General features: G+C 38.0%; 2 protein-coding genes across 2 annotated transcripts in view; both read left to right on the top strand.

Annotated features, from left to right (window-relative positions):
- The first annotated feature begins 3,006 nt into the window (after positions 1-3,006).
- The window catches only part of slc4a1a (solute carrier family 4 member 1a (Diego blood group)), a 33,551-nt gene continuing 22,920 nt past the window's right edge, over positions 3,007-13,637 (top strand). Inside the window, exons 1-3 of the mRNA XM_074656308.1 lie at positions 3,007-3,181; positions 4,536-4,609; positions 4,755-4,805. Of these exons, the coding sequence (XP_074512409.1) occupies positions 4,581-4,609; positions 4,755-4,805 (80 nt within the window). The 5' untranslated portion in view covers positions 3,007-3,181; positions 4,536-4,580. The remainder of the gene's footprint in view (positions 3,182-4,535; positions 4,610-4,754; positions 4,806-13,637) is intronic.
- LOC141780878 (migration and invasion enhancer 1-like) lies at positions 6,843-12,820 on the top strand. The gene is made up of 4 exons (XM_074656319.1): positions 6,843-6,993; positions 10,431-10,528; positions 10,660-10,736; positions 12,624-12,820. Exons 1-4 carry the CDS (start codon positions 6,962-6,964, stop codon positions 12,702-12,704), a joined length of 288 nt encoding a protein of 95 aa, XP_074512420.1. The 5' UTR covers positions 6,843-6,961; the 3' UTR covers positions 12,705-12,820.

Raw genomic sequence — 13,637 nt, 5'->3', positions numbered from 1 at the left:
ATAAGAAGACTGGGAGTGTCTGTATGCTGTATGCTGACACACATGGACGCAGCAGATAGCTTCCACAAACGGGTGATAACAGGCCTGAGACACAGTGTCTGTAGATGGGGGCCTCACTGTGGGGTGTATGTTTGTATTTTCACTGTGTGGTAGTAGTCAGTATAATCACTTTGATCCCTGATCTTTCATTTAGCACAAGTGAATGTCCAAAAGGGTTATGACCTGCAAAACTACTGACATCCCCATCAGCCTCAGTGCTATTAACTAATGTTGGCATGCTAACACACCCAAATTAGATGATAAACAGTGACACTTCCTTAACACTGTCTGCATTTGTTCTGTAATTACCTAATGCCCATCCCTAACAAACACTTCACTTCCTCCCTGCATTCCTTATTAGTTTCAGGACTTGTGAAATCAAGCATCACCTTTTCTTTTCTCACGGATTTAGCGACATCAAACCCCGTGACGAATGCTCATTCTCGTTCCCTTTGTCGGTTACTTATCAGATCTCACGTGACTTGATGAAGTTCTCCACACAATGGACTTGTTCATGTTAACTCACTCAGTAGCCTATAGCCATGAAGTTCATATGACTACATGCATTTTACAAAGAGCCACATGTTGCGTCATTGAGACCGGAGGCTGAAATCGGTTATCAGGGGTGTTAGAGAGAGAATGGAGGCTTTTGTCCCTATGAGACCTTTAGAGATCATCCTATACCTCATACATTTTTATTTTACCTCTTTTAAAGATTTTGTATTATTACCCCAATCAAAGAATAACTCCTCTTTATCAGTTACTTTTGACTATATAGTGTATATTTACACTACCGTTCAGAAGTTTGGAATCAGTTGTTATATTGATGTTTTTATTCTTTCCTTAAATAATGTCTATTTTAACAGAAAAAAAACAGTGTAATTCAGACACCAAATGTATTATTTACATTTGAAATAGTGATGTCCCCAAAACAAAAATAATTAAATGATTAAAACTTCCATTTAGTTGTCGTCCCCACAGTGTTTCATGACCCTTGATCATTATTGAACCACAACGGTGCAATTGGGCTCTACATATGTTTTCTCTGGGTCCTCTGCAGCTTATTCAGTGGTTAGATTCAGAGGTTTGAACTGTGAACTGTCCATAGTATGCTCAGCTGATATTCCAATAATGCTAACCGTAGACTAACCTATTTCTATTGTGAAGCTTGAAGAACAGCTTTATTAAAGCAACACGTTGTTATAGGCTGCCTTACTGTGCACGTGACACCTAAACATGAACCTGTTTCTGTTTAAATCTGCACACATTTTGATGCAGTATCTTTTACCAATGACTGGTGTCTTCTTCTATCCTTATTGAACTGTTGCTCAGAGGGATCTTTGTCTCTTTCTGCTTTCTCTCAGCGTTTTGTTCTCCATGTACAAAACAAACCCTTCATACAAACTAACATCTGTTAGGACTCTCTACAACCTAAAAGCATCAAAGATGATTAAAACATATAGAGTAGTCCTCTCAGCCATCTGACTCGACCCAATCAAGCTTTTGTGGCAGGCGATTTCAAACATTTGTGTCTATTATGTACACTATTTACTGTGGACCAGATTGACATCACCGCTTATCCACAGTTGACATATTTTACACAGCAAGATCATTTTGCATTTGATACATGCGTTATCTATATTTTGTACCTTAGACCAATTGATATCCCTACATTTATAGCTGTTTTACATAATATCCATACTTTGTTTTTCTTTTCTTTTTTTGTGAATGAACTGTTGCCACGATTAAATAGCCCAGCTAGCTTAGCAGCAAAGCAGCATTACTTATAGACTCTAATATTTGTTTGAAAGATTGATAATAAAAATGACAAATAAACAAGACAAACTTTAAATAATGCTGATGTGGAATTCAATTAATTAATAGAAGTGTATTTATTTTTCACAAAATGTTTCATAAGAGTGCAAAATTACAATATTTACACAAGTTACTCAAAATGATGTTTCTTTTTTATCTAATGTTTTCTTTTATCTTGTGAGATATTTAATATTTTCACATCTTCTCACAAAGTCCTTCTAAGTGTGAGAAGGTTAAATGAATGGTCCAACTGCTTTTGTCCAGACTAAGGTGATATAACCTGTGACGAGGCCTTACAGACGTAAACATGGCTTCTTTTCAAACATGCCAAAAAGGTTGGGAACCTCCAGTTTAAGGTACTGTACTCTTGTTTATGCTGCTTAATTTCATCAATAGTGTCTGATGACAAATTGTTTCTATGTAAATTAAATTCCTTTTGAGTAGACCAGATAATATTAACAATGTTTTATACCTGTTTTATTGAAAGTATTTTACTTTTTCATTTTTTCTGGTTCACATCCCCTTGTTTTATGTTGTTTTTTGTTCGTTTTAATAATCTGTGTCTGATGTTTTCCTCTTTCACCAGTCATCCAGGCATCGTTGTGTCTTAGTATCTGTCCTCAGACTGGGTTGGACCACCAGCATCCGCCTCCACTCAGCTACAGAAGATGTCCAACCCTGTCGCTGCCATGTCACATGGACCATACGAGAAACAAACCAGGTGAGTTTGAGGACTGCAATGATAAAAAAAAGTTGGGTTTAATGTGTTTATCTCATGACTTTGCTCAAAGATAATCAGCAGCAGAGGAGGTACCCCCGAGGGAATCCCCAGTATATGTACACAACATGACGTACTAAGATGCTGTACTCCTGATACTGTATGTTGCCCCCCTTTTTAGCCTCTTTACTCCCCGTGTGCCCCTCAGACAGCATGAGGTTAGGCCTGCAGGACCAAACAGGTTCCTCTTACTACCCCTGTCCAGACTTGGACCTGGTTCATGCTGGGAGGGCGGAGTGGTCAAACTAGGGTTGGGATATCCCTGTCTCAAGGTGTCGCTGGTCGATAGCGCTGTCTGTCTGTCACACAGGCCTTATCTCTGCCACCCCCCCGCCAGGTTGCTCAGCAACCAGAGGGGTTGTGGGGTCCAGCGCGTAGACGTAGGGTCGACGTAGTTTCATATGGGTGTTCCCGCTCTGCTCGAATTCTCTCTGTACTCATCTTTTTGATTTGTTCTGGCTCAGTTTGTCAACGGGTTCGTCTAGGCCGACAGAGCAGAGATCGTCCTGTTTCCAGTGCTGGAGACCAGCTGGGTGTACCTGCATGCAGGTAAAGGGTGTGGCTTCCTCTGGACAGGGGTTAGAGACAGAGGGTAGAGGTCAAACAGGATGGATTTCTGATTGTACCCTGATAGGAGAGGAGCAGAATCTAACCTTTAATGTCTTTGCCGTGCTTGTAAAATAAGGGCGGGAAATTGTTTTCTTGAGCTTAAATTATTTTTTAGGGACAGAATATTAATCTTTACAAGGGCTGCCGTCTTGGTCCTAGTCGACTAAGATTTATTTAGTAATTTTTTATGGGTTTTTTTACGCTGAATGACTTATTTCCAAGAAACTTATGAGCAGATCTCTGGTAAACACAAGATTTAAAGTGGTACTTTTGTGTGATTCTTTGTGGAGAAACTCCGTTTTACAGATCTGTCGATTCGAGACAAAATCGTATGAGTGTTAGTCGACTGAGAATTTCTTTGGTCGAGGGCAAACACCAATCTTTACAAACAGAGATGTTTGTTGTGCACATTTTCTGTAAAGACAATTCAAGCATTTTTAAGTAATTTAAGGTCAAGGTCAAATGAGATTATCATCTTTGGGTTTTCATAGTTCGCTGCACTTATTTTGACTTTGTGCTAAAATATCTGTATATTGTCAGTGGTACAGGGTGAAGAGTTGTTCCCTCTAAATGTCTATTTCTTGTTAATGTGCAGATGTGTTTCTTTTCATATCATATCATTCCTTATCAATTTTGTGCATGTGTAATGTGAATGTGAATTACCTTCCCTCCATTTAGGCTATCTGCTAAGAAATATCTTCAATTGCAATTTTGCAAAAAAGCCACTGTTAATTTTGCGTATTCCCGTCTAAATGTGCCCGTGTTTGCTGTTACAGTAGCTGTATTTCAAGTTTTTCACTGTACTGTTGCAAAACAGAGTTGTCTGGTTGAAGAAGGGTGTAACCCAAAGATAAGGCGCAGTATGACTTCTATTTAAACTATAACGAAGTTCACATTCTCAACGGCTGGTTGACTATCTGTCCTGAGCCGTGGCTCTGCAGGCTTAGCATGTGTGTGGTGGTAGATGGCGGTACCCTCATCAACGCGGCCTTAAAAAGGCTCAAAGCAGGCCTTTTAGGTCTGTGTAGTGGCTGAGCCAAGTTGACTACAGCATAATGTTACTTTTACTATGATTAATGCAAGAATATGATATATATTTATAGTAAATTCTGTGTTTTGGATGCTGTTTGCATTAAAAGTATGTCAAAACCCAGGGCTCCCAAATCAGCAGTAAAAATAAGATTTCATATTAATGGTCCCCATTGAGTCGTTGGTTATTTCTAACTGTGTTGTATCTCATATAATTACTATATACTTGTTTGTTTTATGTTCATTTATTCTTTTTCTGTCTTAGGGAATGCATAAAAGTACCCGAGAGTTCAACATCTGAAAAACATCAATGGAAAACAATTTCAGTTTCTTTTTTTAGTCCGATCTTGGAGAATTGGTCCGGGTGGAGACTGTGAAGTTTGATGTGCTCAATAAATCTTAGCAGCAATACATATTTTCCCTTCATCGTTCGATTTTCATCCAACTTTCTTCTGTTAATTCTTCTTCCTCTTGTCTAGGGCAGTGACGTGTCCTATGAAGAAAACGACACAGCCTTCCCGTCTCCACTGAGACTGTGAGTCCTTTCTCTCATTTAGGCCTCTCTGTTTCTGCAGTACTCTATATGTACATGTACTGTAACTTTACCTGGACATCTGTTTCTGATAAGACCAAAAGATAAAAGGTCTTTCTTGCCCTTTCTGAGCCCTTCACTTGGATGGATTTTATATATTTTGTTTTTATTTTATTTTTAGGGTTCAATAATGTTTTCCTTTATTTGGGATCACATTAAAGCAGCAGTTCACATTGTCATCTTTTGCTTTACTTTTACAGAATCATCCAATTTGTTCAGCTTTTTTCAATGTCAAAATAGTACACAAAATTGGAACATGGGGTGTTTTTCATTTGAAAAATAAATATAATAATTTATAAATAAAAATAATTGCTATCTACAATTACAGGCTTCAAAGTCAATTTAACTTAGACACAATTATGGGAGGCCAATTTCTAAAAAAAAATCCCCACATGTCCTCTCCCTATCGGGGCTGATTTGAGGTGAGACATTAGAAGATGTTGGTGAGAAGCATTTGTGCTCATCCTTAGTCTTTATTGATGTTTCTGTTTGTCCATACCACCAGGACTCCACCAGGTCAGAGCGTCATCTATGACCATGCTTCATTTCAAAGCTTTGTATCTGAGTGATGCATCATGTATACTTACATGGTGAGAGTCATGGTGTATTGTGTGAGTCACCCCGTGTGGTAATCTGATTAAACACAGCTTTATTTAGGGATGTGCACCATGTGAGCACAATATAAAACTTTTGTTCACTTTTTGACCCGTCTCACATGATAGACTTTAGTTGTACAAACTCCATCACGAATTTTCAATTAAATGACCAAAATAACTGGGTGAGTGAATGAAGAAAACTGAAATAGTTCAGGCTACAGGAAACAGGAAACAGGAAAGGAGGAGGCCATAAATATTTTTGGTACGCGTCATTGGTGGAATGTGACCTTTTTTTTGGAGGAAGAGTTTGAATGCAGGACTTTTTACTTGTATTGGTGCACCACCACTGATATGTGGTCCAGTTAATGATTATACTGACTTGGGTAAAGTTAGAATAAGAGAATAAAAGACCAAGCTTCCTGTGATGCCTTTTCAAAATAATATACTCATGACCATTCTTTTTTATTCTTAAAAACAATGCAAAGTGTAAATTAATTCAGATATGCTTTCAGGAGTATTTATAGAAATGTCATCAAAATGTGGTTTTCACTGACAGTAATTGCCAAATACACGCAGAGTCAGCTTAGCTAACGTTACATCTCATATCTCTGTTTATTCCTTTATAGTCCATGAGCCAGACCCCCCCTTTCTATGTGCTTTTTTCATCCCTCCATCATTCAAATTGTTCATCATTTTACACATAGATCCCATATAAAAGAGGGAAACCAACACACAATATCAAGAATCATATATCATTGTAAAGCTTAGACTATAATCTATCCATCAGTCACATTGTCATGACACTGAGGTCAAGAGAATTTGACCTCAAAAAAGGAGTGATAGCACATAGAAAGCTACAATGCTATCATGCATTTCCCAACACTAGGGACATAGACCTTTAAAAAAAATCACTATGACACTTGGTCCCTCCAAAGTGGCACGACGACCAAATTTTGGGGGTCTGGCTCATGGACTATAAAGGAATAAACGTTGAGATATGAAATGTAACATTAACTAAGCTGACTCTCTGCGTGTATTTGGCAATTACTGTCAGTGAAAACCACATTTTGATGACATTTCTATAATTACTCCTGAAAGCATATCTGAATTAATTTACACTTTGTATTGTTTTTAATAAAAAAAATAATATCATTGCTGGAGCAGGATGATTGTGAATAGGGAAATAGAATTGGATGATGACTGAATTGTACACAGATTTTTTTATAATTGATTATATGTATATGTGTTTTTGTATGTGTATATACTGTGTGTGCATATACGTGTATGTAGGTATCATGGACTATTATACTGTAGATGAAACTGCCTCATTTTTGGTTTCGGTCTGACTACTTTCATCTATCTTGATGTGACGTCTCCCAGCTTAGACCCCGCCCCGCTACCTGGCCCGGCCCTGTGTTACAAAACCAGCGAGCACTCCGCATCCAAGGAAACCACCGAACACATCACAGCTCCGCTTCTCACCGCGGACCAACAACAGACACGATGGGGTTGTTGAAAATAGAAGTTGAATACTGGTAATTATATCTTTTTTATCTTGTGAAAGTGTTTATCTAAGGTCTGGGTATCATCGGATAATCCGTTTTTCCTTTGGAATTCAAAAAGGAAAAAACTTTTATTTTTTCGTTTCTGAATCAAAAAATGAAAAACGAACCCAAACCGGGCCGTTTGTTTGTTTTTGCGAATTCCTTTTCTCATTATTCGTTTTGAATTGAAGAACGGAAGTCACGTGGGTTTTTCGTTTTTTCGTTTTAAACCACAAACGAAAAACGGAATCACGTGGTGCTCTGTTTGTTTTTTGTTTCCAAACGAAAAACGAAAAAACCAAATTAAAAAAACGATCCGATTTAGTTTCTTCAAGTTTCTTTCTATCACTTTCTGTTTTGAATCGAAGAGCGGAGAACGGCAGTCACGTGACCAGGAAGTGAAGGCAAACATGTCAAAATAAAAGCCAAGAAGATAGTTTGGTCATTCTATAAAAGTGTAACATTATTTAAGAACAGGATCAAAGTAACAGTAGAAGATAAATAGGCTAAATAAATACACAAATAAATACATACTGTACATAGCTACGTAAATAGATATTTTTTTTGTTTTGTTCTTTTCATTAACACATGAATGTCTTTTATCCAAAAAGTGTGTGATAAATTACAGGGAGGGTCTCTACAGATGTTATACAGAACTCATACATAATTGACAATTTTCTCTCTCACACCCTCACTATGGGCTGTTTCTTTATGTCGGCAGGTGAGAAGCACTATGTGGCTAATCCTTTCAACACACCTGACACTTCCACCTGATCCCTGCACTCCATTAGGAAGGCTGTAGCCGAGTAGTTCTACATCATGACAATGCTGATTTTTCAACCAGCGATTATGACATTAATGCCAGCTAGACAGAATAAAGCTCTGTCTGTCATGACAATACTGTACTGGACTGAAGGCCACTCCATCACTCCAGATACTGTAGATTTAACAGATACCTGCTGTCTTCAGACGGCTATAAAGAGTCACCCGAGTAAAGGAAAGGCTTTCAGTACAGTTCTATTGTCATGACAGACAGAGCTTTATTCTGTCTAGCTGGCATTAATGTCATAACCACTGGTTGAAAAATCAGCCTTATCATGATGTCGAACAAATTAACTAAATTACATATACTAACAAACAGACTAGAAATGATTGAAAAGCATCATAAACCACCAAACAGAATACAGAAAGTTAGTGATTTCAGTTTTTTAGTGAACTCAGGCTGATTAATCCTCATATTAGACTATGATGTCTGAAGGTTGGCAAACATGCTGATCAATCATACTTCTCTATCATTGACCATGATTATTGACTTGACTTTTCATCTATAAATGCGTCAAAATTGAAAATTTGACTGAAAAGAAAATCCTTGGGGATTGAGGAGTGGTGACCTCTGACCCCTACGGTGGGTAACGTCACAGAAGGCCTACTCATAAAATGCACTGACTTCACTGGTACCGAATCTCCCTCCAAACTAAATTGTAAAGCTGACGGCCCCTCAATATGATCTGATCAATACAATCAAACTTTATTGTCCACCAGGGTGGATTTTTCTCTTCGGCTCACAAAACACAGAAAACAACAGACAGCAGTTAGTAAAAAACAGAGACGGGTTATGTTACACATTAAAAACAGTTCATGTCAGTGTCTGTGGCTCAGATCTGCTCAGTCACTGTGTTGAGTTAAGAGTATTGATGGCATTTGGGATGAAAGACTTTTTAAACACATGTTTAGTTGCCAGAGGGGCTCTATAGCGCCTCCCGACTGGCTGCAGAGAGGATGGGAGCTATCTGCCAGGATGCTCCTCGCTTTCTTCCTCGTCCTTTCTGTAAAAAGTTGAGTCAAAGGCTTTTGGGGTTTACCACCTATTTTGCCTGCCATTGACACAATCCTAGACAGTTTATTCTTCTATCTACAGTGTAGGTGACCGTACCAGGCAGGAAGGTTAAAGGTTAAAATCCTCTCAACAATAGTTTTGTACACTAATTCTAAAATCTGCTGGCTGACACCGAGGCCACTAAGTTTCCTTAGAAGATAAAGTCGCTGTGAGCATCTCTTGAAGATATACTCTGTATTTTCAGAGAAGCTCACCTGGGTATCCAGGACTGTACCGAGGTATTTAAAGTGTTCCACAGTTTCAACATGTTGGCCATCAAGTGAAACTGGCTCTGTGATCAAATGTTGTTTTGTGCAGCACATGATTAATTCTTTTGTCTCGGCCACATTGATTTCTAGCTGGCTAGTGTGACACCGTGTCTGAAGGGCTGTAGTGTGGGCCAGATAGGCAGCTTCACCTAGTGGGCCTGTTTCCTGTAAAAGACCAACTAAGGCCATGTCATCCACATACTTAAACAGTCTAAAATGTTTCTCATTGGTCATAAATTCATTAGTAAAAAGAGAGAATAGCACAGAGGAAAGAACACAGCCTTGTGGGCAGCCTGTCTGACATGTTCTCCCTGACAGACCCTCTGATCCACACAACTAACCCTGTGTTGATGTTGAGATCAAGGAGCCTTTTCAGGAGAATATGCGTCTTCATTGAGTTAAAAGCTGAGCTAAAATCCACAAATAAAGCTCTGGCATAACCTTTAGGATGCATAAGGTGTTTTGTGGACGGTGTTAAGCAGTCAGCACAGCGTCGTCTGGGACTCTGTCGCTCTTATTTAAGCGAACTGGAGCAGATCTAGCTTAGTAGCCACTGTGCTGGTCAGGTGGCTGGCAAGAACTCGTTCCATGGTTTTACACAATATGGAGGTTATTGCGATGGGCCAAAGATCATTTGGCTTACTTGCGCCTGGCTTTTTTAGCACAGGCCTAATTATTGTGAATTTCCATGATTTTGGCACAGTGTAGGTGTCTAGGATATATAATTAATTAGGCTTTTTTAGGTACAGTATGTATTTATTTAGCCTATTTATCTTCTACTGTTACTTTGATCCTGTGCTTAAATAATGTTACACTTTTATAGAATGACCAAACTATCTTCTTGGCTTTTATTTTGACATGTTTGCCTTCACTTCCTGGTCACGTGACTGCCGTTCTCCGCTCTTCGATTCAAAACAGAAAGTGACAGAAAGAAACTTGAAGAAACTAAATCGGATCGTTTTTTTAATTTGGTTTTTTTCGTTTTTCGTTTGGAAACAAAAAACAAACAGAGCACCACGTGATTCCGTTTTTCGTTTGTGGTTTAAAACGAAAAAACGAAAAACCCACGTGACTTACGTTCTTCAATTAAAAACGAATAATGAGAAAAGGAATTCGCAAAAACAAACAAACGGCCCGGTTTGGGTTCGTTTTTCATTTTTTGATTCAGAAACGAAAAAATAAAAAAACGTTTTTTCCTTTTTGAATTCCAAAGGAAAAACGGATTATCCGATGATACCCAGACCCAACTGGTGTTTAAACTAGGTGCGTTTGTTTCCCTGTAGCGGAGGAGGAGGATACGGACCCCGCTATCAGGAGCTCGCCCGGGTTGTGAAGGCTGAGTTTCCAGAAGCGGATGTGTCCGGCTCCGTGGGAAGACAAGGTAACGTATTCCTTTATAACTATCAGCTGAGAGAGAGCATGATAACTGAACTCTGATCAGATTTATTAGTGTCTGATCTTAATGTGAAGGAGGCACATGTTATTTATGACATTATTTTGTATTTCTTACAGACAGCTTTGAGATTACAATCAATGGGCAGCTGGTCTTCTCCAAGAAGGAGATAGGGGAGTTCCCAAATGAGGATGCCGTGAGTAAACATATTAACATGCCCATGAAATGTAAACCACAGTGGTGGAATATATAACTAAGTATATTACTTTTGATAACACATTTTTTTTAGGATAGCATTCCTATAAGTAGAAGGGTATAAATATGTGTATGTACACATCCGTTTCTGGACGCATGTGTACATTTATACACATTTATGTATATATACTGTATATTGGTTTTATGAACTTGTCCTACCATTTTACCACTTCTTTTATTATTATTATTATTGATATGTTCTGTTTAGCAGTTACCATATCTTTTATTTTATTTATCTGCTTTTATTGTCTTGTGAAGCACTTTGTAACATCTGTTTTGAGAAGTGCTATATAAATAAATTAATTATTATTATTATATTCAACGTTATAAAAGTGTCATTAGATATAAGATATTCCTTTATTAGTCCCGCAGTGGGGAAATTTGCAGTGTACAGCAGCAAAGAGGATAGTGCAAAAAACAAGATGCATCAGCTAATACAGTAAAAAAAAAAAGATCTGTGTAACAAAATATGAACCATTTAAATAGAAGGAAGTATAAAAATAGGAGCAGTATATACAGTATTGATAATAAACAGACTATTAACAAAATTGCACAGTGAGAATGAAAGTCCACCTGAAAATATCAGGTTATGTCAGTTTAGGGTACAACATCCCAGGTTTCAAAATCAAGGAGGACAAAATACATATACAATCATTGTGATATGAGCCAATTAAACAAGTGAAATAGCATTTCACCTGTTTAATTGGCTCACAGACATAAGCTCCCTATGTAGATATGAAGGGCTCATTCTTCCCTTTTTTTTAAACTCTTTATTTATTTTATTTATTATTTATTGTCCTTTATTAAACCAGGTTAGTCCCATTGAGATCAAAGATCTCTTTTACAAGGGAGACCTGGCCAAGATAGCAGCAACACAGTTATAGTGAAAGTAACAGACAACACACAGATTAACAACATTAACACAGACAACCTGGACTGCAGTGATTTCACCAGAGCTTTAAACTCATTCAAGGTAACTAAGTTTTGAAGTTGAAGATCAGATTGTACATTATTCCAAGCAGTAGGTGCCGAAAACCGAAAAGCTTTCTTTCCCAATTCAGTCCGTACTTTGGGAACAACAAATTGCAAAATGTCCATAGAATGAAGATTATGACTTCCAGTTTTTCTTTTTTAAAATGTTATTTGAGAACAAAGAACATGAGGTCATCATGGGTGTTACAATGTCAGATACTTAATATACAATGTCACACTTCAATCAACGGTGTAAATACACGATCCATTTTTCCCAGTACTCAATACTTTTTTTTCCAATTTAAGCCTTAAAATAAATGTGAGTCTTTCCATACAATATATTTCATTTACAATACCCCATCATTTGTGTAATGTTGGAGGATCAGTCTGCATCCACTTTCGAGTTATGGCTTTCTTACTACTTGCCAAGATAATCTTTTATTAAATATTTATCTTTGTGTAAAACAATTTCTGGTATTTTTCCCCAAGTGTAGTGTAATGAATGAGTACTTTAACTTTATTCCCATTATTTTATGGATCTCAGATGCCACATCTTGCCAATATGGTTGTATTTTAGTGCATGCCTAAAAAATATGAAAATGATCAGCCATTGTGGTTCCACATTGCCTCCAACAAATGAAGACCTCATTCTAAGCTAACGAAGACACAATGATTCTTATTTCCAGGTGATTATACACTAACGAAAACATAGTTATGAATATTATATTCCATTTCTGCTAATAAATCCACCGAAATGTTACACTGTTCCTTTAGATAAAGGATCTGGATTCTACTTCATCGCTGGTAAATCCCAACAATAACACTCTGATTTTATGTTTTTCCTCTCCTGCCACAGGTAATGGAACAAATCCAGAATGCCGCCGATGGCAAACCTATGCAGAAGATCGACATAGCTGGACCCTGCGTCATCATGTAAACCTCCCTCAATCCTGCAGCATCAAGACAGGCCAGTGCAACTGTATACTGCCAACGCCATCTCAGGTCTAGCCCCAACCCTGCTAAACAATGGGCTGGGATAAAACCTTGTTTCATAGAAACCCAGCAGAGATGCAATACGGCCAGCAGCTGCTGTCTTTGACGCAGATCACCAAACATCTGGCTCCCCCTCTCTGTTCTCATTGTGGTGCTCCAGGCTGTTAATGATTACTGTAGCCTAAAAAGTTAAAGGTTATAGTATGATGAATCCATTCCTGGAAGTCCCTTTATTATAGGAGCTGAGATGGGGGATATCATTTGTGTTTGGTGAATGCAAAATTAAGCTTTGCAATGGTTTTCTTTCTTTATCCATATCAAATTTGAATAGTTTTAAACTTCTGCTTCCAGTTTTTTTTTTTTTATGATAAACTGCGGTCATTAATAAACTGGTCAGGTAATAGAGCAATCATCAGAAGTGCTTCTGAAGACCACCACCGACTGGTCAACTCTCACACAATTCGATGTCTGCTCCTTCACTACGAATCATCTCATATTGCTCACTCAAGATGTCAAAACTGTAGACTTTAAATAAAGGTAATGGGTCTTTCAGTGCTGTTGTTTGTCACTTTTTCATGATGTCACTGTGTCTTTTCTCATTTTGAACATACTGTAATTGTAGGAGCTAAAGTCTACTACTGTAGCTACTGAGGTGATTAGCCCTGGACTGACGCGCTTTTCGCTGTAGATGGTACCTTTAGTTGTCTGTTGTGCTGTACAAAACTGATCCTGAGTCCGCTCGTTGGTTTTACAATAATAGTTCATTTATTCTTAATATGGTATTAAGGAAGCAAGTCCAGTTACCATAGCAACGAGTAAACAATAACAACACGGCAAACAATTCAGCGTCCCTGCGGTCAAAAACCATTTGCCCTTC

Source organism: Sebastes fasciatus, chromosome 13 (genome assembly GCF_043250625.1).
Source record: "Sebastes fasciatus isolate fSebFas1 chromosome 13, fSebFas1.pri, whole genome shotgun sequence".
NCBI classification, from domain to species: domain Eukaryota; kingdom Metazoa; phylum Chordata; class Actinopteri; order Perciformes; family Sebastidae; genus Sebastes; species Sebastes fasciatus.
This window is presented reverse-complemented; position numbering and strand designations above follow the sequence as displayed.